This window comes from Megalops cyprinoides, chromosome 18 (assembly GCF_013368585.1).
Source record: "Megalops cyprinoides isolate fMegCyp1 chromosome 18, fMegCyp1.pri, whole genome shotgun sequence".
In the NCBI taxonomy this organism is placed as follows: Eukaryota; Metazoa; Chordata; class Actinopteri; order Elopiformes; family Megalopidae; genus Megalops; species Megalops cyprinoides.
In genome coordinates, this window is record NC_050600.1 from 5,787,378 (window position 1) to 5,815,192 (window position 27,815).

At 41.5% G+C, this 27,815-nt stretch overlaps 2 protein-coding genes across 2 annotated transcripts in view; one reads left to right on the forward strand and one right to left on the reverse strand.

Moving 5' to 3' along the window:
• Positions 1 to 8,012, forward strand: part of focad (focadhesin) — a 63,589-nt gene extending 55,577 nt beyond the window's left edge. The window contains exons 35-44 of the mRNA XM_036551391.1: positions 45 to 125; positions 761 to 889; positions 1,486 to 1,601; positions 1,955 to 2,215; positions 2,636 to 2,725; positions 3,189 to 3,372; positions 4,717 to 4,814; positions 6,679 to 6,924; positions 7,496 to 7,571; positions 7,707 to 8,012. Coding sequence (XP_036407284.1) covers positions 45 to 125; positions 761 to 889; positions 1,486 to 1,601; positions 1,955 to 2,215; positions 2,636 to 2,725; positions 3,189 to 3,372; positions 4,717 to 4,814; positions 6,679 to 6,924; positions 7,496 to 7,571; positions 7,707 to 7,780 — 1,355 coding nt within the window. The 3' untranslated portion in view covers positions 7,781 to 8,012. The remainder of the gene's footprint in view (positions 1 to 44; positions 126 to 760; positions 890 to 1,485; positions 1,602 to 1,954; positions 2,216 to 2,635; positions 2,726 to 3,188; positions 3,373 to 4,716; positions 4,815 to 6,678; positions 6,925 to 7,495; positions 7,572 to 7,706) is intronic.
• A 426-nt stretch (positions 8,013 to 8,438) lies between these two features.
• On the reverse strand, positions 8,439 to 15,884 carry hacd4 (3-hydroxyacyl-CoA dehydratase 4). Its single transcript, XM_036551690.1, has 7 exons — positions 15,811 to 15,884; positions 14,960 to 15,066; positions 14,411 to 14,538; positions 13,386 to 13,498; positions 12,419 to 12,525; positions 9,633 to 9,764; positions 8,439 to 9,334 (listed from the first exon to the last, which is right to left on the reverse strand). The coding sequence occupies exons 1-7, from the start codon at positions 15,813 to 15,815 to the stop codon at positions 9,252 to 9,254; spliced, it is 675 nt and encodes a 224-aa protein (XP_036407583.1). The 5' UTR covers positions 15,816 to 15,884; the 3' UTR covers positions 8,439 to 9,251.
• Positions 15,885 to 27,815: the final 11,931 nt, after the last annotated feature.

Consider the following 27,815-nt stretch of genomic DNA (forward strand, 5'->3'; position numbering starts at 1 on the left):
CAGTAGTATAATGTAACGTAATGTAATGTCTCTTCCTTTTGCAGTTCCCCCAGACTTCGGTTATCTGCCAGAGAGGAGTGTGATCAGAGCTGTGGTGGACTTCCTGACAGAGGCAGGAAAGAGAGGTGCTCTCCTCCACAGGAGCTTCTCCAATCTCACACCATCCCGATGGCACAATCTCACACCTCTGCTGTTCACTGTCCTTACCACAATGCCTTGCCATGCTGTATAGGCTGAAAATATTCACTTGTCATTTAGGCATATTATATACCTGGTTAATACAAATACAGCAGTCATTTATATGTTTGTGGTATGACACATTATTGACATTGAATTTTTGCCAAATTATTATTTCATATTTTAACTTCTGAGTATGTATTATGTCTTCCTGTGGGAGTGGCGGTATACAGGAGTACTGATACTGTATGAACAGAAAGTCAAATGCTTACATTTACATTTGAGCCAGCTGAAGCACCGTAAGCCACCGTAGCAATGTGTGTGTGCTGGAAACACACCGAGACAAAGGGGAAAGTCACTGCTTCTTTGTCTGTTGTGCCTGTAGGTAGGGAGGTGTTTCCAGGCATTTCTGGTAAATTTCCTAAAGCTAATATTGCATGAATGTTGAGTCTCTTCCACACCTGCTTCTGGAATCGCCTTTGAGGTGGACTCGTTTGTTGGCTGTGCTGTTGCCGTATTTGGATTGGACCACCTGGCTGGCTGCTGTGCATTGTGGTCACCTTGTTCCGCTCGTTGTCCCCAGGTCCCGAGTTCACCCACCCCAGACTGGTGAAGGTGGCACTAGAACCCCTTTCGGCTGTTGGCACAAGCTTCCAGTATCCCCCCATCAACTGGAGTGCCGTCCTCTCTCCCTTAATGAGGCTGAACTTTGGTACTGCACACTCCTGTCTCCCAGCCCTGGCTGTGTAGCACAAGCGTGTCCAACAACAGGGAAATGCTGACGTGCATGCAAGCACACATAAACACATGCATGCACGAACACATGCAGACACACACGTGCATGCACGCACAGAGACACATGCATACTTGTGTGCACAAACACACACATGCATGCATGAATACATAAGAACATAAAAACATATGAACATATTATGACAAGAACAGGCCATTTGGCCCAACTAAGCTCGCCATTACAACTAAAGAGTAATACATGCACACATGCATGCATGTACACACACACACACACACACACTTATTCAGTGTGATGCTGACATCTCTCCAAAAATCGAGACAGCAGATAGTCACTGAATACATGTTTCTGCATGTCTTTCTCAAATTCAGGTTCCAGCTCCAGACTTTCTTGTTTGAAGTGCCCTTTTAGGGGCATATCCTTTGCCACCTTGAGATAAATAAGCAATAAAAATGCCAGTCATTAGGCGGCAAACATCTGCATGCGGGGTTGTCGGGCCTCACATTATCGAGATAAAGGGAAGAGTCACTGCTTGTCTGTCTCTGCCCTGCCCACAGGTGAAGAGATCCAGCATCTCTGCATAGAGCTGGTGATGTCACAGTCCCAGTCCTCCCAGAATGCATCTCTCTTCCTGGGCATGTGGCTGAGCCCTCCTCTGGTCCATAGTCTGAGTGTGAGTGTGGTGGGGGAGTCACTGGGGAAGCGCGCGCGCTCTCACACGCACACACACACAAACACACACACACACACACAGCCACGTCCAGTCACTGAACCGCAAAATCTGACTCAGCCATTGGCACCTCTCTTAGACCTGGACCCAAGTATGAAATGGAGAGATAAAGCTTGATGTGCTGTTTAAAAGTCATAAATCTAAAGCTATAATAAAATTCCATTAATGGCCACCTTTGACTGTTTCAAACTGGAGTACAAATACATTACTGTACATTCCTGTCGTAGCACAGCAGGGCTGCTTAGCTCTGGTTCTGCAGGAAGCAGGAAGTGATGCAATGGTGTTTCCTCCTCCAGCTGCGGACGAGGGGCCGCCTGCACCTCTCCCTCTCCCTGTGGATGAAGCACGTCTCCGAGGACAAGCTGCAGACGTTCGTGGAGGTGCTGGGAGTGCAGCAGTTTAACTGTGAGAACAGGCCCCAGCGCCTCAGCCTCTGCCAGGACATCCTGGAGGGCCTCTTCCACGCCATGGCGCTCCCCAACCCCTCTCAAAACTGCTGGTCCGTCCTCTGCTCCGCCACCGAGAAGATCTTTGCCCTCCTGCCGGACCACATCCAGGTGCTGACTCTTAGAAGAACATGCAGTGCTTTAGACTGGGACGGCAGTGTGGTGTAACACAGTAGTAAGGAGCAGGCCTCATAACCAAAAGGTTGCTGGCTGTACCCTTGGGCAAAGTAATTAACCCAGAATTGGCTCAGTAAATATCCAGCTGTATAGATGGACAACATGTACAGATCAATTTAAGTCGTTCTGGATAAGAGTGTCTGTTACATACCAATAATGTAATGTAATGTAGGCCAAGTGCTGACTCTTAAAAGCACAGGCTTATATTATATTTCAGTTATTCTTTTCAATGTCTTAAATTGCCCAATGTATGATTTCAAAGTGCTGCAGAATGATGTCTTGAATAATTTTTTAATGTTTAGTGGTATATCTGCTGTTTATTCTGACGGGTTTTTGTGAATTGCTTTTTGACAGGACAGTGAAGTCGACCTTTATGTTGGGATTGCCAAGTGTCTGTCAGAAATGACAGACACAGAGATTGACAGAATCACTCAGGTCACTGAGGTAAACAGATACACGTGTATGGATTTCAGTGATTAAGATAGAGGCTCTGTGTTTGTCATAGAGTATGCCCTTTTGAAGTGAATGCATTATATCGTACAGTATGTTGTCGGCCAATATCAAGTGCTTAATAGGCCCAGAGGGTTGCTCACTGAAAAATAGTCATTTCTTAACCATGGTATTATCATGATTCTCTTATTGGAGATATTGATTTTTTTGTCTCTTCTCTGGGAAAAGTTAATAGTAGTAGGAATTAGTTAGTTGTCAGTAATTTGGAAAGCAACTATATCCAAGACAAAGTGCTTTCAAGTTTTCTTAAACAGGCATAATAACTTAATTGTATGGTAAATTACAGTCATAATTTAGATAATTTTTCCATTGGCCGTTGTGGAAGCGAAAGGGAGATGCTGCCATCCGGACAGATGAGTCAGCTAGGTTTTTTATGGTTGTCTGGCACCCCCTGCAGGCTAACTTGGAGAAGACAGGCTTCATCATGGCCTACCTGAGCTCCCAGGGCAGGATCCCTCTCCTGGGCCTGAATGATGTCATCGCCACGGCTCTGCGAGCGAGTCAAAAGGAGAGGGAGAGGATTGGCTGGCTGCTACTGCAGAGTTTCTACCAGTGCCGGCTGGCCGCCAACCCGAACACAGGTCAGCACAGAACGGCGCCGTGGAAACGGGGCGCTCCGCCTCTTCTCACAGCTGCCTGCAGGGTAGGGCCAGGGATTGTGCCTGAAAAATGCTGGGAAATCCAGGGTCTATTCACATTGACCCTGAAAGGTGTGAGCCGTAAGACTGTTGAAGATTTTTTTTTTTTTTCATTTCTTTATTTGAAGATTGTTTTTGTTTCTTTTCTATTTTGCTAAATGAACTTTGTACTTTGACCTCTGAAGTCACTCCGGATAAGGGTGTCTGCTAATTTGGTAAAATGTAAACGTAACCCACCCTCTCGCCCACAGTACGCTTACTTCTTGCCTGGTTCTTCTGAAACTTCACTGGTTGTGAAATTTGTCCTTGCACCAGCTTGCGCATGATGTGGTGGTGATTGCAGTAAGCCACACACCACGGTTAGATCTGATATGAAACAACTGTGGTGTCCACTTCCCTGTCCCATTGTCACAATACACCACACTGCTACCCTGTACATGCTACTACTGTCAAACTAACCCAAATAACAACGATAAAGGCAATAACAATAATAATCAATCCCCAAGAAACTAAACTAAGAGGAAAATACTTGGTTAGTAGGTGAAAACATCAGCTAGGTGACACACAGTTCTCAGAAAATAGTAACAATTTGTGTATTTCAGTCTGTTTCTGTTTGCAAGTTGCATGTTACAAAGAAACTTGCGGTCAAACCCAATGGAGAAGTGGTAGATGGAGGTACTGAGTTTTGGGGTAATTGAGTAGCAAACTGAAACACCTTCTGTATAAAAGGAATGGGTCTATAGAATTTACTGCTAAATGATATAAACTGATACCACATTTTATAACTTTTAAGAGAAAAATAAAACTTTTTTAGTATGCTTGTATATTTGTGTCTGGTGTGTACTGTGATTTACTTATGTTTGCTTGTTTAGTTTTTCACCCCTGGTTGTAATTGTTTTAACTATTTACTAATTGGAGACAGGTTTTGAAAATTAGCCTTGGCAAAAAGCACTTTATGCATCTGGATATGTGTTTATATGAACGTACCAATGATCTATTGTGTTACCATTAACAAATAAACAGAGGAATGAAAGATTAGAATATTTCTCCACAAGAGGGCCCCTTTCCCATGGCCATCAGTGCGCAGGTAATGCACTTGGTCTAGCTGGTGTGTCTGTTCCGCCTGTATTTCTTGATTTGGTTGCAACGTTGGACTTGGTGTCAGCAATCTACTGATTTCGTGCAGTACATTTTTATGTCAATAATCTGCTGCTTGAATTTGTCTGGCATTTTGGCATTTGGCATGGTTAGAATAGTGGTCAGTGCTTTCAATGGTGTCTTTTCCAGGTGTTATGAAAAGGATGGAATGGGTCCTGGAATTAATGGGCCATGTCAGGAACGTGGCCTACGGAACAACTCCGGTGAAAAGTGGAGACACCAGACAGGTATTTAATTTCCCATTCTCCAACGTATCCGCACGTGAGAACACTGTCCCTTCACATTCTCTTCCTGTAGCTCTCTTCCTGTAGCTGCCCTCTTCCTGTAGCTGCATGCTTGTGGGGTTATTTAAGCACGTTGCCCTCCGGTAATGAGCCAGAGGTCCTTTGAGAGCGGACAAGGTCTTTGGGCCCTCCCTGAAACCTCACTGATGATTGTTCACAGACCACAAAGATTTTTGGGGTGGGTCCGTGGATGAGAATGTGAGAATGTAGCATGGATTCCTACACAGACAGGGCTAAAATCACAAAGCTGTAAGGGCAGATTAGGAGAGCTTGCAAAAAGTTAGCGATGATGGTGGGAGTGGTGAAGAATACACCACTGACTGGGGTGGAATAGTAAAATCATCTGTACAGTACTAAGCAGAAGTTTGGAAACACCTGATTAAGATAATGGGAAACTTGCATTCAAAGCCATTTTGATCTAAAGACTTAGTATATACACATAGTGATGTTCATGCCTTTATGTGAACTTCCTCCAAAAAAAAAAAATAATTTCAAAAACAGTTTTGGCTACTTTGAAGAAGCTAAAATATAAGGTAGTTTTGATTTGTTTAATCACTTTTTGGTCACAGTACAATTCCTTTTGCGTTGTTTCATAGTTTAGATGTCTTTTCTCTTAATGTGGAAAAAAAAAAGAAAAGAAAAACCCTTCTATGAGTAGGTGTGTCCAAACTTTTGACTGGTACTGTAGGGAAAGAGGGCATGTCAGACCCGGTCTGTTTTACTGCAGCCGAAGCAGATTGTAACGCGCTTTCAGGTGCGCATTTGATGTCTGTTCAGCGTAACTGCGCTAACCCCAGACAGATATACTGTAGATTATAATTGATTCCAAGGTGGACAACTGGTAAAAAACAAAACGTTGTTTGGCGTGTAACAGCCTGTAGGAAATGGTTTCAAAGAGGGTAAAAATTCTGCGTGTCTGAACACCACCAGAGTGGTTCATCCAGCTCTTACACTGGAACCCTAGAAGAGAAAAACTATAATTACATAATCCTCACATAATTATATAGTATAATCAGCACTGTTGTAGGAGCAATAGGCCATATTCTCTGAAGCCAAGCCTGATGTCTGTCATGGCTCTCAGAATTCTAACAGGATTATGATGTCACAATGTTTAACTCCTTATGTGCTACAGGTGCAGTTTTTTTAGATATTGTGATCCATACAGACTCCTGAGTAGCTTGGTGATCAAGGTATTTGCTTTGCTTTGCTGCCTCTCAGGTTTAATAGTGAGCGTGTCATCAGCCGATGATGACTGGGAGCCCATAGTGGTGGAACTTTTTCTGCTGGGGATGGGGTGGGTGGGTCGGCCAGGGTTTGACCCCTGATACTCTGCCTGTATAAAGATGTTCATGAAGTTCCTTCTTCCAATGTCTAGACTGCTGTATGCAAAGAAGCAGCGGCTGGCATCGTGTGTTTCGGAGGAGAGCATGTGATTTGCACTCTCCTGGATTGTCAGCGAGGGTTGTAGCGAGGAGCGACTTCTCTGTGATACACATGAGCCCTCCAACTAGGGAGGAAAAGGGGGGGGGGGCATTAGGTATTCCTAATTTTAAAAAATGAATAAATAAAATTTAAATAAAGAGAGACTGTGATCTGCAGTTAGTGAGACAATTGATTATTTATTGTGTATGTATTAAAAACCTAAAGGGAACAGTAGATTCCCCATGATTTTTATTCCTAGAAAAGCCTCCTCTCTGTCGTTTCCTGAAGGTTCATAATGTTGGAATAGAGCTGAATCCTACCACACCAGCCCTGCTGCCTGCGGTAAAGTGACCTCTGTATAACCTGGCCTCCGTTTCCTGTCCAGGCCACAGACTTCCTGATGCAAGTGTTCAGTGCGGCTGTGCTGTCCTGGGCTGATCACTCCCTGCCTCTGCTCCTGGGAGTCTGGGCCCGCTGGTTTCCATGGAAGCAGGATTCTGAGCTGCCCAATGTGCAGCACGGCCTTTACGGCTCAGCCAATGAGGAGTCAGTTTCGCAATGCCTGCTGGGTCTTCCGTGCAGCATCCAGCTCCTATTGGCCAAAGAGCCCTGGAAGGGGCAAGCACAGAAGGTATATGTTCGGCAGTAAGGTTTGATGTTGTTGATTTTTGTTTCAGTTTCTGTCCTCAGAGCGATCACTTCCTCTGCTACGGACACTTGTCGCTAGTTGTAGTTCTCGTAAAACAACTGCTGGTAATGAAGATTTACTGATCTTTTCACCCTTGACAATGACCTGGAACCAGAAATGACAAATAATGATAAAATGATGAATGATAAAATGATAAATAAATGCTTCAAGCAGGAAAAATAAAGCTTAAGCATGCATTGGAGTGTCAAGCACAGTATCACATGAAAATGCTCAGTCTTGTGATAATATGTAATGATGTTTTGCAAGTTCCCATCTAGGCGAAAAATAGCATTTTGAGAAGTGAAAGTCAACTCAGATGAAATAAAATGCTGAACCACATATTATTAACAAAGTACATATCTAGTGTTAGAGGTGAACTCCCTCTGTGGAAAGACATGAAACATGAGGTCCACAGAATCATTTAAAGAGCTCTGATTCAAGCTCAGAACATGCACTGAATGGTGAATGTTTCAAAAACCCAAACAGTGAAGGTAACCATGTATCTTTTCCTTAGTTTATAGACTGGCTTTTCAGCATAGCCGAAGGTCCAAAGGAAGGGTTATCGGGGACGTCCCTCATCACTGCCAGAGGTAAGCCACTTGTTTGTCCTCACGCTAAGAGTGTTGTGCTTTTCTAACGGACTGTTCTGCCACTCCCACCGTTTGGTAAGCTTAGGGACGTTTTCAGCCTTCCTCTGTTATAAATCTGCTCTCCTTGCTCCACAGCTGCCCTGCTGTCCCTGAGGTACTCCCCAGAGTTCAAGAAGAAGGGTGTATGGACCAGAGCCTACGGCTGGTAGCCCAGGAAGCCTGTCATTAGCCACAAACCTGCTCCCCGGCCTTTAACTCCTACATGTGCCTCTGCCTACAGCCCGCTGGCTTCACCACTGCAATGCATTATGGGAGTGGTTAGAGGAATAGAGCTGTTCATGGGCTGGGACAGTACAGAGGCCAGGCAAGGAGGGAGGTGCAATGTAGCTTCATACTATTAGATGCAACAGGTTTAAAAACATAATCCTGGGCTTTTCTTTACACCAGCATACCTTTTGTGTATCTGACAGATAATTTAGCTTATTTTAAAAAATTGTTTTGAAAGCCTTATGTTCAAAGTTACCATGTTTACTTTCTTTTTTAAACATAAACCTTCATGTGCTTCCTCTGTCTTGGTGATGATATATGACTATGCATTCACACACTGAATACACTTGAAATAAATGAGCATTTTGCCTGTGGTATATGTAAGGTAATGTATGTGTCTATTACTTTTTCATTGGTACTAAAGAGAGCAGTTAACAACTGCCAGTCCTCCCTTGACAAAGGGCTCTGCGGGACTGGCCAACAAGTAAACAGGATTACACCTGGATTTGTCTGTCCTGTAGATACCTGGCAACTGATCAATGATGACAGTAAATTAAAAGCTTGGATACTGCAGGTAAACCTTTTATTTGAAATCCTTTGCCTCTTCCCCGTTCAGTCCACAGTGATGCCTTTTATAGGAATTGTACCCAGCAGCACTTTCTGCAGTGGAAGTTCATTTCCGCTGTTTCCCCTAGCCTTAATGGAAAGCCTGCCAACAGATGATGTAAGTCCTGACAGCCTGTAACATTTATTACTCTGTGCTGCTGTTCTGATGTCCTAACCGAACGTTAAACAACAGTCCTGTAACAACATCACTGTAGCGTTACCATGTCATTACAATGTTACAACAACATTGTGAGAATGTGACAAGTAAAACAGGAAGCGGCACTCTCATCTTTGCAGACTCTTCATTAATGGACAGAGAGGAGCTGGCCCTGAACTCTCACATTTTGGAGCTCTCGGCTCGGCAGGCGTGGCTTGGGTCTTGGCTCCTGATGTGTTTTCCACTCCACACGCCAGTGCATCCGAACATCGTGACCGAATGAGAAAAGAATTCCACAAGCACAAACATCCTTTGTCTCGCGTGTGTTCGTACGACGTGTGCGCTCGATGGTCCAGGCTCTGGATCTGTCCCACTGCCTCGCACCTCTGTCTGTGCTGAAGAGGAGTGCCACCGGTTTGAACAGCATCCCATTCCAAGGTAATAAAAGGTGTTGATTAAAAATTCCAGAATGTATAGAACTGCTTCAAGAAAGAAATATGTATACATAAATACTACTCCCTCACACACACACACACGTGTGTGTCTGTGTGCATGTGCGTGTGTGCATTTTTGTGCTTCCGCAGATAAGGCTTGTAAGTCTGCCTCCAGTGTCTTCCAGGTAAGTTCTTCGCCGTGCTCATCTCTATGACTCATTTCCTTTTAATTTTTTTGCTCCAGTTATCCAGCTGCTGTCTTCTGTCTTTCAACAGCTGCCACATAGTGAAACAGGCCCCTGTGGTGGGAGGAGTCAGTTAGCACTGCCAGTAGTAGGGCTCCACTGCTAACCTCTACAATCTCAACAGCAACAGAAGATGTTTTTCATTCTTTTCATAGCCGAAGTTTCTTCACTATGGTTTTAGTGAAAGTAAACCAGTAAGTATGTATAATTTGTGAACAATCAGAAACAAGTATCATACATGGATTTGTCTGACAGCTAAGTTATTAGCGGTACATCTGTGGGATTATTTTGTGTTGCTGTTACTGCAAATGTATCCTGTTGTTTTATGAACCGCAAACCAGAGTTAACTTACCAATGGCAAGCAGGGGCAAGTATCCTCTGAGTACATATGGGAAATGGATGTATATGGACACAGGCATCACCAGTTGAAATGAAAATGTTCTCAGGGATTCAAAGTAGGGCAAAGACTGGTAAATGGTGACCCCTGTTTAAAACAAAGAGGAAATATGTTGAAATCACAAGGAAATCTTTCAGGCTAGCAGGGAATACCAGTATTGTGTCCAGTACCTAGCAGTTACAGTGTGCTACACCTGGGTTAAGTGAGCTCAGGTAGGACACAGCTGAGCACTAAACATTGTCTGCAACCCCCCAGGTTTTGTAAATTCCTGTCAGTGGGCTCAGACATGCTGTGGGCATTCCCCACAGACACGCCACACCCACACATCAAAACATCCACATACTTCTCGCTCTCTGAAAGACTTGCCAAATTCCAGCTTCATCACCTCACCTTTACGAGCCTCACTCTGTTAAAATCACTCCCTCCCTTTTGGCTCCCATCTCCTTGGCTTGCTAATGTTTGTAGAACTTGAGTTTTGGGGCGTTGCTAGGGGGTGCTGAATTCTGAGTGCCTGTAGTACTGAACAGTACATTACGTCACATTATTGTCATCTAGCAGGCGGCCATATCCAGAGCAACGTACATTGTTTACAGTTTTTACATCCATTTATACAGCTGGATATTTACTGAGGCAGTTGTGGGTTAAGTACCTTGCCTAAGGGTACAGCAGCAGTGCCCCAGCAGGGTACTGAACGGAGCAGCCTTTGGGTTACGAGCCCTTCTCTTTACCGCTACACTACACTGCCGCCCCCAACATGTGCACTTTGTCTTTAATGGAATGCTGCTACGTGCTGGTGAACAGCATGCCGGCGAAACTCGTTGCTCCACGGGCCGCCGCTGCCTGTCAGCTAACTGCCAAGCTCTCTGGGTGAGGAGGAGGAGGAGGAGGAGTCCTGCTCCGCAGTGACCCCCCAGGCCGGCTCGGGCTACTCTGTGTAACCAGCGAATTCCTCAGAGGCCCTGATCTCTCCTGCACTCCCTTCACCTGTGATGAAAAGCTCAGTTATAGCTGCACTAGCCTGGACAAGACTGGCAGGGCGGTGGGCATGACCATCAAACTCTCTGTAGTAAGGAAGTTATTTATAGATATTATGTATAGATATTATCATTATTCCAGTTATGTTCATCATTCCCAACTGTGACCAGGGCTTAAAGTAAACACACTGCCTTCATTACAGCGATGGCGTGTACACTGTCTAACTGTATGAATAGCTATAAGGGATTACTACTGATTACTGTGCTTGAACAAATGATAGCCCTCTTTTTTTTAACTGTGTGATTCTGGGCATACCATATATGGCAAGCGCAGCAGCACTTGGCTGTATTTGTGTACTGTCAAACGCTGATCTTCCATGCTCATGTTCAGAAACATCTGTGGGGACATGCTCTGTATTGAGTTAGTTTTGAGCTTACGCTCGGGTGTGGCTGTGAGGGCTTGGAAACTGGTTTATGGCCAAGGACTCGGTTATAATGTTTTTAACAGAGTTAGCTGGAGATGGCAGAGATGGCGAGAATAAACGCCAATTTATCCACTTTAAAAAAATGACAGCTCAGTATTCCCAAAACACTGGCCACCTTCCCGTGTGCAAACGCCTCCGATAATGCATTCATTTTCTGCATGACAATGTTGTGACACATCTAATCCTTCAAAGAGCCTCATTTAAAAAATCTTTCAGCTCTTGCTGACAGTATATGTGCAGACTAACCAAAGATAACACAGTTCTAACAAAAATAAGCAACGTCTCTGCTCATATTTTATCGTTTTTAATCTGCCCGTGAATGCAACACTAGCAGAGTTTGCAACACGCAATGCACTTCAAGTGACTAATGGTAAGAAGGCATTACAGCAGAGCTTAAAGCAGCTTGTTCAGAGAATAATAATTCATATCCAGAGGAACAAGCGGACACATTCAAATGACCACAAGGGAGGGGATTTTTAAGTGTTGGGGGAAGCCTGAAAAACATACAGATATCATGTACTGCAGTAAGGTCTACTGACTCACACACACTTCCATCCATGCAACATAATGAACCCTGAGGCCTGAGATCACAGCAAAATGGGCTGCTATTCCTGCACTGAAGTGTTGCAACGTGATAACGATGCAGAGGAAATGACAGAGGAGCCTGATAGGTCTTTGCTGTCACTTCACTCTGTAAATTCAAGATATAATTAAAAAAAAAAAAATAGCCCCTCTTTTAAACTTCTGCACGATTCATGGTTTACACAGACCGTGACATATGAATATCACATATAACGTGCGTTTAAATCATTTGGTTATATTATACATCCGTAATTATATTTGTTATCACAGGCTTCTCCTTACATTCCTTCTTATAGTAGTCATTAAAGGGACAATGTGGGTCTGAATGGCATTAAATGGAGTAGAGCTGTAATATATCCAAATAGCCATGGTGTTAAAATGATGCTTGACATTCCTTTTCAAGGAACAAGCAGCAAGACTTCAACACCAATAAAAACAGGGCTGCTTGGTCCATAAAAGAAAGTTTAATTCAAATAATAGAAATTACTTTTTGGTAGGGATTTTATCTCACATGAACAAAATGTCACATCAGGGAAAAGTAATTATTAAGAAATGACCACAATCTGGGGTATACTTTAACTGAGGTGATGTCTCCTTGACAGTTGAACTATTAGTGTAGTCATTTGTCTTTGAGTAGTCAAACTAGCATCATTTAAACCTTACTATTGTGACGTCAGTGTGTTTGGATAACGTGACGTACCTTCTGCCAGCACGGAGAGGGGATAGACCGGGATCCAGAGGGAGTGATGTGCCCACATCATGTCAAATGAAGGAGTGCTGATAAGTGCCAGGAGTCCATAGGGGTACCTGCACATCCAACAGAGACAGACAGTGTAACCTTACTGAAAGCTACAATGACTCTCCTAGGCCACAACAGGGCGCCACGTGAAATCAGTACCAAATTGAACCAATCAAAACGAGAGTGAAGCTACATTACCTATAACTGCCCTACAGGGTACACTGTGCCTACAGGTATCGACAGCAGACAGTGCTACAGCACTACAGCCCAAATAACTAACAAAAGACTGGAGGGAAAAGTCCACTATGCAATTTAATTGTTGCCACACCTTCAGACCCATATGCAGGTGATGTGACCACGGCAAGAGCCAATGGATTGCACTCTCAAATGAAAAAAGATCACGTAAGACTGTACCCGTCCCAACTAGGTAACTGGTCATGTTAATTATAAGTAAACAATAATATGTACATCAAAAAACTATGGGTGCTCAGTACAGTGAGAAATACAGTCAAACATAAATAGCTGTTGTAATGCTATCATACCAAAGTTTAAGGAAAAAGATATGCAAAACGAGATGAGGACCTGGTTAAAAACATAAAGTGTTTTAATCTCTAGGTGAGGTTAGGTTGTGTACGTTAGACAATTGTCAAGTGAAATTCTTTCACAAAAAACTTAAACTCCCTGTTAACTGCCATTCCCTGGTCCACTGTCAATAAAAATGTCTGAACTTCTGTTTAGTTATTTCAGGTCACAGTCATATGTCATTTAGGAGTGGGCACTACCTGTGTGTAGACTGTTCTCTTGGATGTAAATGTTTTTGGGAGAGCTTGCAAAGTGTTATCTAGCTTCAATGGATATCACTAAAATCAGATTTAAGTGAGAACAGAACGTGATGTAATGACAAGGATGATAATAAGAAAAAGCTTACCGTAACAGGTCCAGAGTATTCCACAGGTAAAACTGTATACACACTATAGATTTACTTTGAACTTCCTCTTGACTGATGATCACCACAAACAAAACAAAATTCCTCTCCGTAACCTATGGAAATGAATTAAAAAAAGCACGTCTTTGTCTACTGAAAAAAATTGCGTTCATTGCCGTGGGTCTGTTCCCACTTCAGACAGAGAAAAGCCATTATTTAACTGGACGGTTAAATTTATCACAAAGAACACTGTAAACATTGTAAAAATATTCTTTTGGAGTTTCAGAGTAGCTGCCCAGTGTTAATGAATTATTACTGGAAAGCTCCTGAAGGTGTTTGTGTTTTCTCTGAGCTAACAGATATTTTGGGGTCTAACTGGCGGTATTTTTTTTTGGTTCCTGATAGTCTGAATGTTTTGACTTGATCCCTTTACTCTCCTTTGTCTCTCAGCAAAACACTCTGTCTCAGACAAGATATCCAGTCTGAGGGCACAGTCAAGGTTAAGGTCATTTCAGCTCCACTGCAGTAATAATTTGAGTTTGAGCTTTATTGATCAACAGTGGTGTAAAGCCAAAGTCAATTTGGGGATATGAAATGCTACGTAAAATGCTAAAATGTCAGACACTATGCATCTGCGGCTTTTGGTTCTAGTTCTCTTTTAGTTGTAGTCAGTTCTTTGACTGTAGTTGAATTCTTGTCTTGGGATTTATTTTCTGCAGCATACAGTATATGATTGTTCCATGTCATCGCTCTCCTCTCTTGACTAAAAGACTTAATGAAGAGGGACTGTAAAAGCAACAAATGGGTTAGCCTTAACATAACATTTCGAGGAAAAACATCCTGGATCATCACATCAAAAGCAAACAAGAATATTTTCCTCTTCACAAACAAATCACCCTCACGCAGACTATGCATGCACACGCTCACACACCCATTATCTTGGCAATACAGCCACTTGTTACAGTGGGAATCGTAAATGTTTCCAGCATCAGCATCAGCTGTGCCTGAATAAACATCAGCACACATACCTGAATAAACCGGGGCAGAAGCAGTCCTTTCTCAATGCCGTCTGCGATATGAAACAACTCCAGCACTGACAGCAGCTGACACAGGCTCATCACAACCCCGACGGAGTAGAAGGTGTCAGCAAGGGCATCTGGGAAAGGCAAAAGGCCACGCTCGTGTAGAAATACAGAGAATTTCTGACACTCCCACCTGCACAATTGGCCATCTACCCGCTGCTCATGAGATCTACCCGCTGCTCATGAGACCTCATTAGCAGCTCATGACAGCTTTGAGTTACTTTTATATATGAAGCAAGCTATTGGACTTTTGAACCACAAACCAGGAGGGGAAAATAAGTGGGATGCGATGATCAAGTTGTTCTTTTTCAGTTTCTGTGACATGACATGGCTTTGGTCATACTTACCCTCATTAACTCTGACTTTCTAATATTACTCTGAACCTTGATGCATCGACACCAGCTAAAATAAGAGGGAGTGCTGAGTTCTTATGACCTGTGCTGCATTTTTTTTTATAAGGAACAAATCCTAACCTAATGCCGTGCGCGGTCTTACCTCCCCCAAATGAAAAGAATCGGGCTGTCATATTGGCAAATATCCATGTATGCCCGCAGAACTGTAGCAGATTATACAGGAAAAGATATGCCAGTCTAATGCTGCACCTTTATGGAAGGAAAAAAAACAACAAAACAGAACAGAACAATAATGAAGAATTTCAAACGTATGGGGTGAGACCCCTTGCCATGCAATGTAAGGGTATATGACAGATACTGCATGCATTTTGTAGAGCTTTGCGTTTTATTACTTTGCACTTACTAATGAAATTTATTTTTTCCTCAAATGTTCTATTTTAACTTACAATTTATTTTAATGACAACATGCAATAATGTCAATTGAAAAAAAAAACCTTTTCGTCTCTAAAATGGCACCATCTAATAATTATGTTATGCAAAGTATTTTTACTTTTTTTTTTTTTTTTTGTAAACTACGCAGATATAGGGCTTACATCATTTTTTCAGTTTTCTACAGATAACGCTGGTCCGCACTTTTTCTTTCGTGAGATTCAACAAAATTCCTCAACAGGTCATGGCATATCCCGGTAAACTGCTCGTTAACCATGAACAATATGGTACGAAATTATGGAACACAAAAACCATAAACACGCGTGACCTCATTTCAGCAAGGCAAACTGTGGACGCAAATACTTAACAGAATCCGTAAAATTCTGTTGGCACGCTGCATCGCTCTGTGAGTTTGCCACACAAATCGTTTTCCACTTCTGCAACCGAATCTACGCGAAAACCGCCCGCTACATTCCTGACTAGGCTAGTTTGTTTTGTAAATGCATGTTTCAGCTAGCTACGAGCAGATAAGTGCAACAGACGCAGACGTGCTGAAGTCCTTACCTCATTTCGCATTACCCTCATATATCCCAATCTGAAGTTGTTCCCTTAAGCTTAAATTTGATATTGGCCGGAGGAATCGGAGGAAGTCATCGCCTCGGCTGCAACCCGTCTGACGTCAGAGCCTGAGGCTGGTTCGAGATGCATGAAAAATATTCCTTGCTTAAGATGAGCTAGGTGTGTAAACCCAACTTCAAGCACTGATTTGTTGAATCGTATTGTTTGCCTGTTGGGTGTAGCTGCGATTTTTTTTCTTTCATTATGGTCATTGCAAATGAAAGCAAACCCACACTCGATATGTCGAAATACTTTTTACACTTAAATACTCTAGTTATTTTATAATGCTGAGAATAATCGCTTAAATGTGACATTCACGTGTTCTCAGTGAAACGTAAATATTAAAGATATGTCTGCACTCACACTGAGTAGAACGTATTTTTTTCCGATTAAACTGACATTTTGCCACACCTCTATGAACTTCTGTTGAGGGAAATTTAGGGCAGATTCAAAGAGGGATAATTTTACGTTACGCTTGTGACACCTACCGGAGAGAAATGGGATAGCCGGGTATTTCGTCTTTTTGGCGTCATGATAGTAGCAATATTGCTTTGGATACGGCTCACGGTAGAGTTCTCTTTTCAGCTTCATATTTGCCCTCCTACCCCAAGGTATGTGTAAACACGCACCCTTATCCAAAACAGGCAGAAAGAATCGAAAAATCCGATGATGTAAATCAAACATAAATTTATGTTGCTCTCGAATGTAACCCAGAACCTATGCTCCGTACAAATCAATCAAATGCGAAACAAAAGCCACGTAAACCATTGAATCAGACTACTGTATACAATGAATGTAAAAAGGGCGTTTCTAAGCACAACACCATATTAATAAATATAAAGAATGAATAAGACCAATCAAAGCATAAATCACTTTCATTTACTTAATTACATATGTCAGCATTCAAAATAATGTATTTCAATATGGGGCAGAACAATGCGTTGTAGTTAATCATGACACGCAAGAAAATTATGACACATGGCTCCAGCATCCTAACCTCTAATTGTTCTTTTGGGGATACAAAGCAATTATAAATATCCAAAACATACAGGAGACCAATGTAGTCCATTCAATATGAAAAAAGACAGTCCAAAAGCCCAACACAAATGTATGTGTGTGGGGGTTTGTTATACTGAGACCTTCAGCAGACAAAGTTTGTTCAAGGTCCTAGGCAGTGTGGTAGTCTGAGTTCTAACCTGCACCTGCCTAACCAGCTCTTTGGAATCTGATGTGGTTTCTGTGACTTGGGCCATGATTCAAGAGTTGCATGAGTTGCAGAGTCATCAGCAAGGAGAACTATGGGAACAGGAAACAAAGTTTGGTCTTGTACTTGTCCATTTTTGACACCCCTGCAGCTCTGGCAGTTGTTTAGTCCACCTCTTCCAGAATAAGTCTGCCATATATCATTTTCTGCCATAGCAGTCCCCTGGGTTAAACACTCCAGATGGTAGAGTAGGCTTGGTGTTACGCAAAAAGACGGTTTCGGGGCCTATCATGACTGTACCTCACAGAGCACGGTCTAAGGTCTTTCATCATCAGGCATCTGTTGTCTGTTGATAACCACTCTTTTCCCTATTTGTCTCTCCCAGATGTTTCAGGGACATTTCAGCACCTGCACACCATCCAAGCCTTGAGTGGCTACCTGTAGTCCACGCTGTGCCCTCACAAGGTTCGTTGTATTGAGTACAGTAAGGGGGAGCCTTTGGGTTAAAGCATGTGTTTGGTTTGAATTTTAAACCAAAAACTGACCTGAGCCCACAACACGATAACTCATCCCGAGCCCAATGCACATATTTTATTTTGTTGTCTCACCCAACGTAAACCCTGAAATGGACTGAAATGTACACACGCGGGGCTCCCCGAGTGGATCAGTCAGCAGGGCTTGTCTTCAGCATATGCTGCGTCATACAGCGCAGCTCCACAATGCTCCTATCAGCATCAAACAATGGCTGGCACCCCAAAAATACACCGGCTTTGCTCTGCTGGAGTAGGGGTGGGTGTGTCGGCAGGTTTTACTCGTCTCTCCTCTCCCAGGCACCCTGTGACTCATCAGAAGCCTATGAGCTGCACTGATGATGTCACTGGAGCTGAGTCTATTCCCCTGATCAGGGTTTTTTTTTTTTTTTAACCGTATTGCATCATGGGACTTGGTAGTGTGAAAAATGGCACACTCGTGTCTGCACTCCTTTGCAAATGGTTGGAGGGTGTTGTGGTTAAATCATTCTAATGTGAAATTGGTAATTACTGAAATGGACTTGCATTAAGGGGAAAAAGCATTAAAATGTACATATACGTAATCCTGCCTGATTGTTCAAAAATGTGGTTCAATGGTTACCAATCCAATGTACGAACAAGACAAGACTGGCTTTTTTGGAGAAAGAAAATAGAACAAGGCTAGCTCAGTTTTTAGCATCACAGCTAGCTTGCTTTTTATAAAATAAAATAGGTAGTTAAGTGGGACATTTCACAATGTGATCAAAAGAGATAGAACAAAGGAGATGTGGCCAAAAAAGGAAGGATGGCATGCCATTGGACAACAAAAATGTGGTGCAGCGTAGCATCATTGCATCACAGAGGCATGAAATGAAGATGATATGAAGCAATTCATCTGAACTTCAGAGTCAAATACGCTAGGCTTATTGTAATTCATAATTTCATATAACCTAAAATAATACCTGGCTAGCTGATGTCTCATCTTGGATGTGTGCGTATCAACTGACAGCAAAGCCTGAGCTTCTGCAGAACCCAGCCAAGCCTTCTCCCTGCCAGGACCTGTCACACTGGCAAACATAACAGCGCCAGCCTCCCGTACTGCCAAGAGCTTTGGGGTGACACTAGACCAACCTTTGTGGACCACATTGTGGTGGTCAGTAAGGCTTGCAGATTCTTCCCGCGCAACATCAGAAGAATCTGCTCTTTCCTCACCACCCACATGATGGTCCCATAGGTAGCTGCAGCTACTAAACTCCCATGTCTTTGCATTTAGTGCTGGTTTAAATGCTGGGATTCACCATTGTGTTTTAATTAGCATTGTAACTGGCTATGTCCATTACTGCTTTTAACAATTGTATTTCCCCCTATTATATTTTTACTTTATTTTGGTATTGCGTTTTAGTCCTTGTAACTTTGCTAACCAAGTGCAGTCATTGTTTTAAACTGTAACTCATATTGTTTGGCTTTAACAGAAGATACACAAGTGCAATGATTTTAATATCAAATGTTTTACTACTAGTATTATTAATGACATACTTACCAGGTAGGATATTTGTTAGTGTTATTTCTTCCTTATTTTCAAAAACCTTTCACTAGCAGTAGCATACCTCTTTCCCTACTTTGACTGCAGTATTGTTGCTAAGTGATGGGACGAAGCTGGAGGGGGGGGGGGGTGGGGGTGGGGGGGGGAGGGGGGGGTGTAGGTTGGGGGGGGGTGGCACAAAGCAGTAACCTGGAAGTTGTAACGAGTGCTGGGGAGCATGGGAATTGGAGGAACATGCAATTTTGGGTGAAGGTAATGTTAATATTACAAGTGTATATAAATATGTTATTTAATGTTTATTAAATATTTAAATACATTTTTTAATATATAATAAAAAACATTATACTGTATATATGGCAACAGTTGTTTAGTATTACCCTTTGCAGTATATTAAATTTAATTATTTTTTATTAATTAAGGGTCTGTGGTTTCCAGCCCCAGGAATGTTACTTACCGGGGATTTAGGGACCTCAGAAATGTTCTATAAGGAGACTGTGGTTAGAGCACTGAAAGGCTCAGTTGCCCTGAGGCACAGTAACTGCTTTCTGAGCCAATAAACAATAATCAATGCTAATATTCATGCATCACTGGCTGCCAGTAATGACTCACATCTCTTTCAAAATACTTATGTTAGCTTATCGGGCGGCGAAAGGAAGACGGTTCCCTTTTATCTTCGAACCACCATCATGCTTTACAAACCAGCCAGACCACTCCGCTCTGCAGCCTACGGATGCCTGGCTACTTGCCATGCCCCTCGTACCTGCACGCCTTTTACTCTTCTGGTCCCTGTGTGTTGGCATGAGCTTCCAGTTGTGCCCCGTAGAGCTGCTGGCCATCTTCTGTTGCAGGCTGAAGACCCGCTTCTTTTGGGTGCAGTTCAGCGCCCCGACCCAAGCTTCAAGTCTCCTCCTATTTGTATAGCTGTAGTGTGTGCTGAGGTTATAACAGTGCATGTTATGTTTTTTTTTCTGGCAGGCATGTTGTAATCTTTCTAAAGTGCATCTTTCCTTGCACTTAGGCATCGAAGCATGTGTGCACCCATTCCCCCAGCAGTGTTGGGGCTGACGTGTGCCTGAACATGGTTACTGTCCTGTATGTAAAGTCCTTCAAGCCATTCTATTACATGCGGTTTGTATTTGCACATTACGAGTCACTCCGGATAAGAGTGTTTGCTGAACAACTAAAATGTTAAAGAAATAAACTTGTCAGACCTATACTGTGAGTCACCAGAGGAACCGGTGCATAAATCACAAAGTAGCAGGATAATCTCCATGCTTCGCAATGTCTATTTAGTTGTGGTTTTCACTGGCATAGCCACTGGCAAGGTCCAAACAGGCCCATCAGATCTAACAATGGCATATTCATTCAAATTATACCGCCAGCCATGTGAGATAAACGCTCAAAAGGAACCCAGCAGCAGACTGACACTACAAAGCACCAGTGCTCTCTTTTCTCTTACTGAAGCTTGTATCCGCAAAGTAAGGTTAGCTAAATTACCTCTGAGTGCAGGAGTGACACTGGGCTGTAAGGATGTGCAGCAAACGCCACCAGGAAAAGGATGCCAGTGCACTGTTTACAAACTAGGCTGAGATGTCCAGTTGAGAAGGAACACAATGCATAGCCTCTCATGACCGCAAGTTACCTGAACAGCCCATGCGTATTACAGTGGATGAAACATAATAATAATAATAATAATAATAATAATAATGTACTAATACTACTAATTACTACTGATTACTACTACTACTACTAATAGTAATAATAATAATAACTAATAAATAATACATTTCATACAGAACCTTTCATACATGTGGCTCCAAGGGCTTCACGAATAAAAACAAATAAATAGAAAAATACTAAATGTAGGTAACACAGAATACATCAATACGAAAATAATACCGGCAACCAATAAAAGCAATGTAAAACATGATTAGTAATTAAAAACATGACAGTATTTAAAAGATATTTAAAATGAAATTATATATGAAGCAAGATAAAATGAAGAATAAAATAAAATGATAAAAGAATCACAGTAAATAAATAAAACTTAAGTTAAAAATTATTTAAAACATTCAATTCAAAGATCTTTAAAATAAAATTATGGCTAAAAAGAAGATAAAATGAATAACTAATTAAGTAGAAACATAGGCGTCATTTACGCTGGGGACATTTGTGTCATGGCCCGTTTCGTCCCCACCACTTTGAAAAGGTAAGAACACGTCGAACCCGTCGTTGTCCCCAGCACTTTTCAAAACAAACTGACGCCCATGAGTAGAAACATACTCAGACAGGCATTCTAAAATGACCATTTAGAGTTTTAAAACAAGTAAAATAACCTTGAAATAAATTCTAATGGACATTGGGAGCCAATGAGGTGTAGCCAGGAGTGTTCTCTCTCTTTCTGGCTCTGGTTAAAATTCTGGCAGCAGCATTCTGAACAAGTTGCAATCTGTCAATCTCCTTCTTCAACAAGCCAGTGAAAAGTGCATTACATTAGACTAGATAACTAAAAACAAAACTGTCAACTTATTTGCCCCCCTGAGCATAAGGAAAGATCTAACTCGTGCAATGTTCCTGAGATGAAAAAAAGCGGTCCTAGCTACATGATTGATATGAGACTGAAAACTCAGGCCAGAATCTAGAATGACCCCTAAATTCCGTACTATAATCCTTGAGACAACAACACCCTGAACATCGCAGTCACTGCACCCAAAACCGAGGTGGAGGTGTCTGCAATCCAACACACCACCCTTGCTGTGAGCTGCTCATGGTCCAGCCACCAGTAAAGGGCAGGAACTATTGCCTTGTGCATGGGGTTAAGACCAAAGGGAAGCAACCACCTCTGTGATGTTTTTATTGCATGGGATTCCAAACTGAACTTCCTGTAATGCAGCTGCCACGAGGCCCATAGGCGCACACAGGCCGCCCAGCAAACTAAAAACGGAGAGGGAGGACTTGAAATTAAATGCAAATCAAGTGCAAATAGATGTGCTAACAGATAGAGCTGGAGCCTACAGCTCTGAGATCGTGAACACAATGCTGGCAGCTACAGTCCATGCAGTGACATCACTGGGCTCTCATTCTCACCATGCGCCTCACTGTAGGTAGCTGGCCAGTGACACCTAGGCCTCTGTCCTCACGAGTGGCCCTGGCCTGTTTAAGCTTTCCTGTCAGTCTTTGCTCAGAGGTCTCCACAGGAAAGGGGAACTCTGGGATAGAGCTTGAATAGTGTTACGCTCACACTCACTGGTCTGGAAGTGCTAGCCCGGTCTGACACTGTTGCTCACTCAACTTGAACAGATACACTTATGTTCTATTGTGCTGGAAGTCACGCTGGATAAGAGCGTCTGCTAAATGAATGTAATGTAGTGTGATTTTGGACTGTTTCTAGCCAGCCCTGCCATGAGCTTGCCCCACTCTGCCTGGTTCATATCTGACTCATATCACTGGAGCGAGGGGCGGAGCTGATGGCTCATTGCAGAGGGGGCGAGGACCTGTAGTGGACCCTTATACATATAGGCTGTATGGAGATGCAAGACAGATCCAAGGGGAAATTTACAGAGACGGAAGGGCGGAATGGAGAAAAATGCAGATTACAATGTGGTGTGCTATTTCACACACACAAACAAACTTTATTCAAAATATTCAACTAAACAACAAAAATGCATGTTCAGTCAGGCAGATTGGGCCCAAGGTGGGCCCCTTTGTAACTGGAAGAACCGTGGGCCTGGGGCAGCCGCACCCTCTGCCCCCCTGCTCGCTCTGATACAGACTGGAGCATCTCAGGACGTAACATGCTCCAGGTCCACATACAGCACCAGTCAGAAGTTTGGACGCACCTGATTAAGTTAATAGGAAACATGCATTCAAAGACATTTTTATCTGAAGACTTACACTTAAATGCTTGAAAATTGTTTCTTAGACAATTATAAGTAGTGAAGTTGATGCATATGTATGAATTTCATTCCCAAACAAATAATTAAAAATATATATTTTTTGGTTACTTTGATTAATCTAAAATATAAGAGCTTTGATTTGTTTAAGACTTTTTTGGTCACTGCATAGAAGGGTTTTTCTTAATTTTTTTACAATTTTCCACACTTCAGAACAATAGTACATTACATTTACATTTACTCATTTGGCAGATGCTTTTATCCAAAGTGACTTACAAGTGAAGTACACCACAACACAAGCAAAAAACCATACAGAGTCAACAATATTAGAAGCATTGCATGACTACGTTTCAAAGGTTGGCCAGCCAAGGTTCAAAAAATTTTATTTTTAAAATAAAATTTATTTTATAGTTTAGTAGGAGACATTGAAACTATGAAGTAGCATGAATGGAATTATGCGGTGACCAAAAACATGTTAAACAAATTGAAACTATCTTATATTTTAGATTCTTCGAATTAGCCAAAAATATTTTTTTTTAAATTTAAACTTTTTGTTTAAATTTAAACTTATGAAAGAAATTCATATATCGGCATCAACTTCACTATTTATATTTGTTTAAAAAACAAATTTCAACCATTTAAGCATAAGTCTTTAGATCAAAATGCCTTTGAATGCGTTTAATCAGGTGTGTCCAGACTTTTGTCAGGTACTGTATTTACAGGTCAGTCTGGCAGGATTGGGGCTGTGGGTACAGATGGGTGGGGTATTGGACACACATGGTCAAAGTATGGAAGCACCTCTATACTTGCTGCCACTAAGCAATGTACCAGCAGAGTTATTAGGTCTTGAACACAGAAACCTGGGAAACACAGGTGCTGGGTGGGTGACTCCTGCGTTCAGATGTGTGAGATTCTATACTGACGTCTATAAACTGAATTATTTCAGGGCAGAATAATGGAAAATAATGAAATGAAGTTAAAATGCATGATAACGGTGCGTAATAATTATGCATGCTGCATAAAATAGTCTTACATAATTTAACAGGAAGAAAGAGTGAAGTGGTGGTTTTAAAATGGCTTACTCGCTCTTTTTCAGGTCGTTTTTGTGTTGACGAAACATTTGAAAGTGCAAAAATATTGCTGGTTCCTATTCTTCAGCATAAAAGGGAACTTTGGACTGTTTTGTTATCTCCATACCTGGCTGAATTCTGTTGCCACCTGCCCTTGGCAATCAGCTTGGTCATATTAAAACCTGTTTTTTTTTTTTTTTTTCGAGGCGCCTGCAATACTGCAATGGGCTGTGAAATATTTGTGCTGTTTCTGCAGAATAATCCAGTTTTAATACTCGTATTACGAGACATTTTTGCCTTTTGAATGTTAAATTTCTAGCTAGTTTGCCAAGTTTGGACAAAGCTGAAATTAGACCTGGATTTATTTAACCTGCAAATAATATTTTACCTTTTTTTTAGCTTTGATAAAAAAAATTAACCCAATGAAATTTTTGATGCTTCCCTGCAGATCTGAAACAGAGGCAGACCTGTAATATTCAGCATCAGTAAATAGCTATTCACACATACCATATATCATTATATACATGCCATCAGGAGCCCTGACAATGACATGAAAAATATGACACGCCCTTTTATATGAGCTAAAATAGTTTTTGCTTGTTGAAAAAATGTGTTTACTTGAATGCCCCTCCAAACACAAATGACTTCGCTCAACTATCTCTATAGAGACAGTATAGATTGTCTGGATGGTTTCCATATAAAAATCATGACAGAGGGACATTCCATTGCTTTGTAATGTGAAATATTAAAGCTAGGATTGTTATTGTATACATATGTACTGAGGTCAAATAAATGCAAAACAACTAAAGGCCACAACAATATATCACTGTTTACGTAAAGAATGATGTAAAATAAATATAAAACAACAATACATCACTATATAAATTTGTCTGCATGGTCAGCTGAGCTGAGAGACATGCACGTTTGAATACACTGCAGCACTGAATAGGCAGACGTTATGTCTTCATTGTATGTGATCCTGTTGTTCACTGACATCTGATTAAACACCATGTAAGAACCATGTTTCTGGGACACAGGGAAAAAATAAAATGTTCTTATGTCCTGAAATCACTGAGATGTTGAACTGTAGTTCTTTTTGAAGTTAACAAGAGAACTGCTGGCAATGCAAAGAGGCAGACTTCGCAGCACTTTTACATTTATTGATGTATTCGATACACTGACAGTGACAAGCCTCCGGCCTCATGTGAAAACAAATGGGAGTTTTCTACGCAGAAAAATTACCAAGTTAAGCTTTCAACTTTTGTTTTCCCAGTATTTTTAAAAATGTGGCCTTTATTGCAAAACAAGTTACAATTACCATTGTGGTTTGATTGCGTTAGCACCTAGGCTTTTATTATTCCAGTTTCATCCTCGTGAAAAAGTTTTCTCATTGCCGTGTATCGCTGCAAAGGGCAGCAGAGGATGGCAATATGGAGGCATAGCAGGGCATTAAACTCAACAGCTATGCCAACATCTTGCCATCTTCTGTCTCCCCACTCAGTGCATGACCCGCTTCTGCGTCCTCCACATCAGGGTTTATTTTCCGAGCTTCAGGTCTTCATATTCGGTGCAGCTGACAAAATGGGACAAAAAAAAACACCAGATATTACAATAGCTGTGGTTTATCTTGACATGGGCAACACAATGCACTGGAATATACAATTATACATAATGTATAATTGTAATTTAGGCAACCTCTGTGTGCTCCCGTTCTGTGGAGGTGCGTCCGAAAAAGCTTACAGATTCTGCAAAGAGGTACCCCTCTGTGGCCTTATGTGATCCTGCTCTCGTGCACTGACATGTTCTCACAATCACCTTCATTTTCAGCAGGGCTGTGGCTGGAAAATGAACCTACACTGCCAGTGCTGTAGGCTCCCGAAGGAGCATTCCACTCAAAACAAATAAATAAATCATAAAAACTGTGTTTTAATCACCCCGAAAACAGGTCTACTGGGTACACTTTAGCGGTGAGTGATTTTGCTGATCTCATCCTTTTGGCTGAAGAAGGCTGCGTGACTGGTCAGTGGTGAACTGATATATGCACAGTTTGTTGTTTCACCATTTTAGCTTATAAGGAAACAAATACATGTCCTTTACCCTAGTGAGCTCTCCAACTATGGCAGTACCCATGGGATATGTTTTTACACTACATATAACAGCTGTACTAAAGCTAAGGTCTTTGCGGAGTGCCTTGTTAAGGTGCATTTCATGTCATCAAGTTTGTGTGTATCCACTGAGCATGGTGTGTTTAAAAAGGCTCTATTTTCTTATTTTACTCAGCAGGAACTCACATAGCGCACAGTATTGATCCATGATTGGGAGCTCTCAGCTTTTGTTCTTCATAAAGTTAGAAAAGCACATACTCTCCCTTGTCCCGGTAAGATGCGATTGTGTCATACCTTCCGCAATGGATGGCAATATCTAAAAGCATGCAAACAACTAAATGTATTCTGAAATCTATGGAATCACTTACTGCTCATAATTTATTTTTGAACAGTAAAAGAAAAACAGGAGAATTGAAATTCTTTTGTTCTTTACCCTCCAGAAAAAAAAAAAACATTAATAATAATCTGCCTCATATGCATAGTCAGAATATAAGTGTTGTGAGAAAATTATTTTGCTATAGTGTATATAGTATTTCACAGTCTTCTTTCATTTATATATATATATATATATATATATATATATATATATTCTATACATATAAATGTAAGGCATAAAAAGCTGTGGCTTTTTATGTAAAAGTTTAAACTGTACAGTCAAACTGTAACGAGTGAATGGAGCCTGGGGCTGGGTGTCACTTTTACCCTTTTAAAGTGCTATTTTAAATTTAGTTAGACTGATTTTAAACAAAAAAAAGGAAAACTAAAAAAAAAAATCCGTGTATGTGGTAAAAATTTCCCTTTAGTTTAACAAGCAACAACCTGCACAATATGTATATGCTTGAAAACAACCCAAAGGTTACTGGATCAATTCCTACGTGGGCCACTGCCGTTGTACATTTGGGCAAGGTAGTCAACCTGAATAGTCTGATATCCGGCTGTACAAATATATAACATGTCTTTCCCCTCCAGACTCCCTTCCCCTCACATCAGCCAGTTGTTTTGTATATTGTTTGTCACCATTGATTTGAATGAATCGAATCCATCTCACGAATGTAAACAAAACTATTCATTTCATATGTTGCAATGCTTAAGATATAAAAGGCTGTTAAACAGATACATTTATCACTAACATACGACAAACATTGAAAACAGCCGCAAAATGCAACTATACCAATACACATATTTACCCTTCATTTCTGAAAGGAGGTTTAATATTTAAGTTAAAGGTTGTGTATATAACGCTATTTCCTTGGTAACAGCCAAGAAACCTCCTTGATAATTTCAGTAGGCCTACAGTAAGTCTGTTGAGCAATACAGATTGTGAAGGACGACTTGCCAAAGCGCCGAAAAGTACAAAGCAAGATATACTTACAGTATGCGCGAACAATCAGGGTTTAGAAGGTTTAGAGTACAACAGAGTTCAAACATAGAAACGACTGCACATATTTACCTGGCTGAAATTTAAATGAAGTGGAGCACTAAAGTGTCAAATATAAGCATTCTTCTTGTTATTCCTATTATTATTGGTCAAAAAGAATCTTATTATTAAAAATGGGATTCACTAACGTGAACGCGACATGTGAAGAATGCGAGAATATCGATGTGTATCATGCACCCAACATATGAA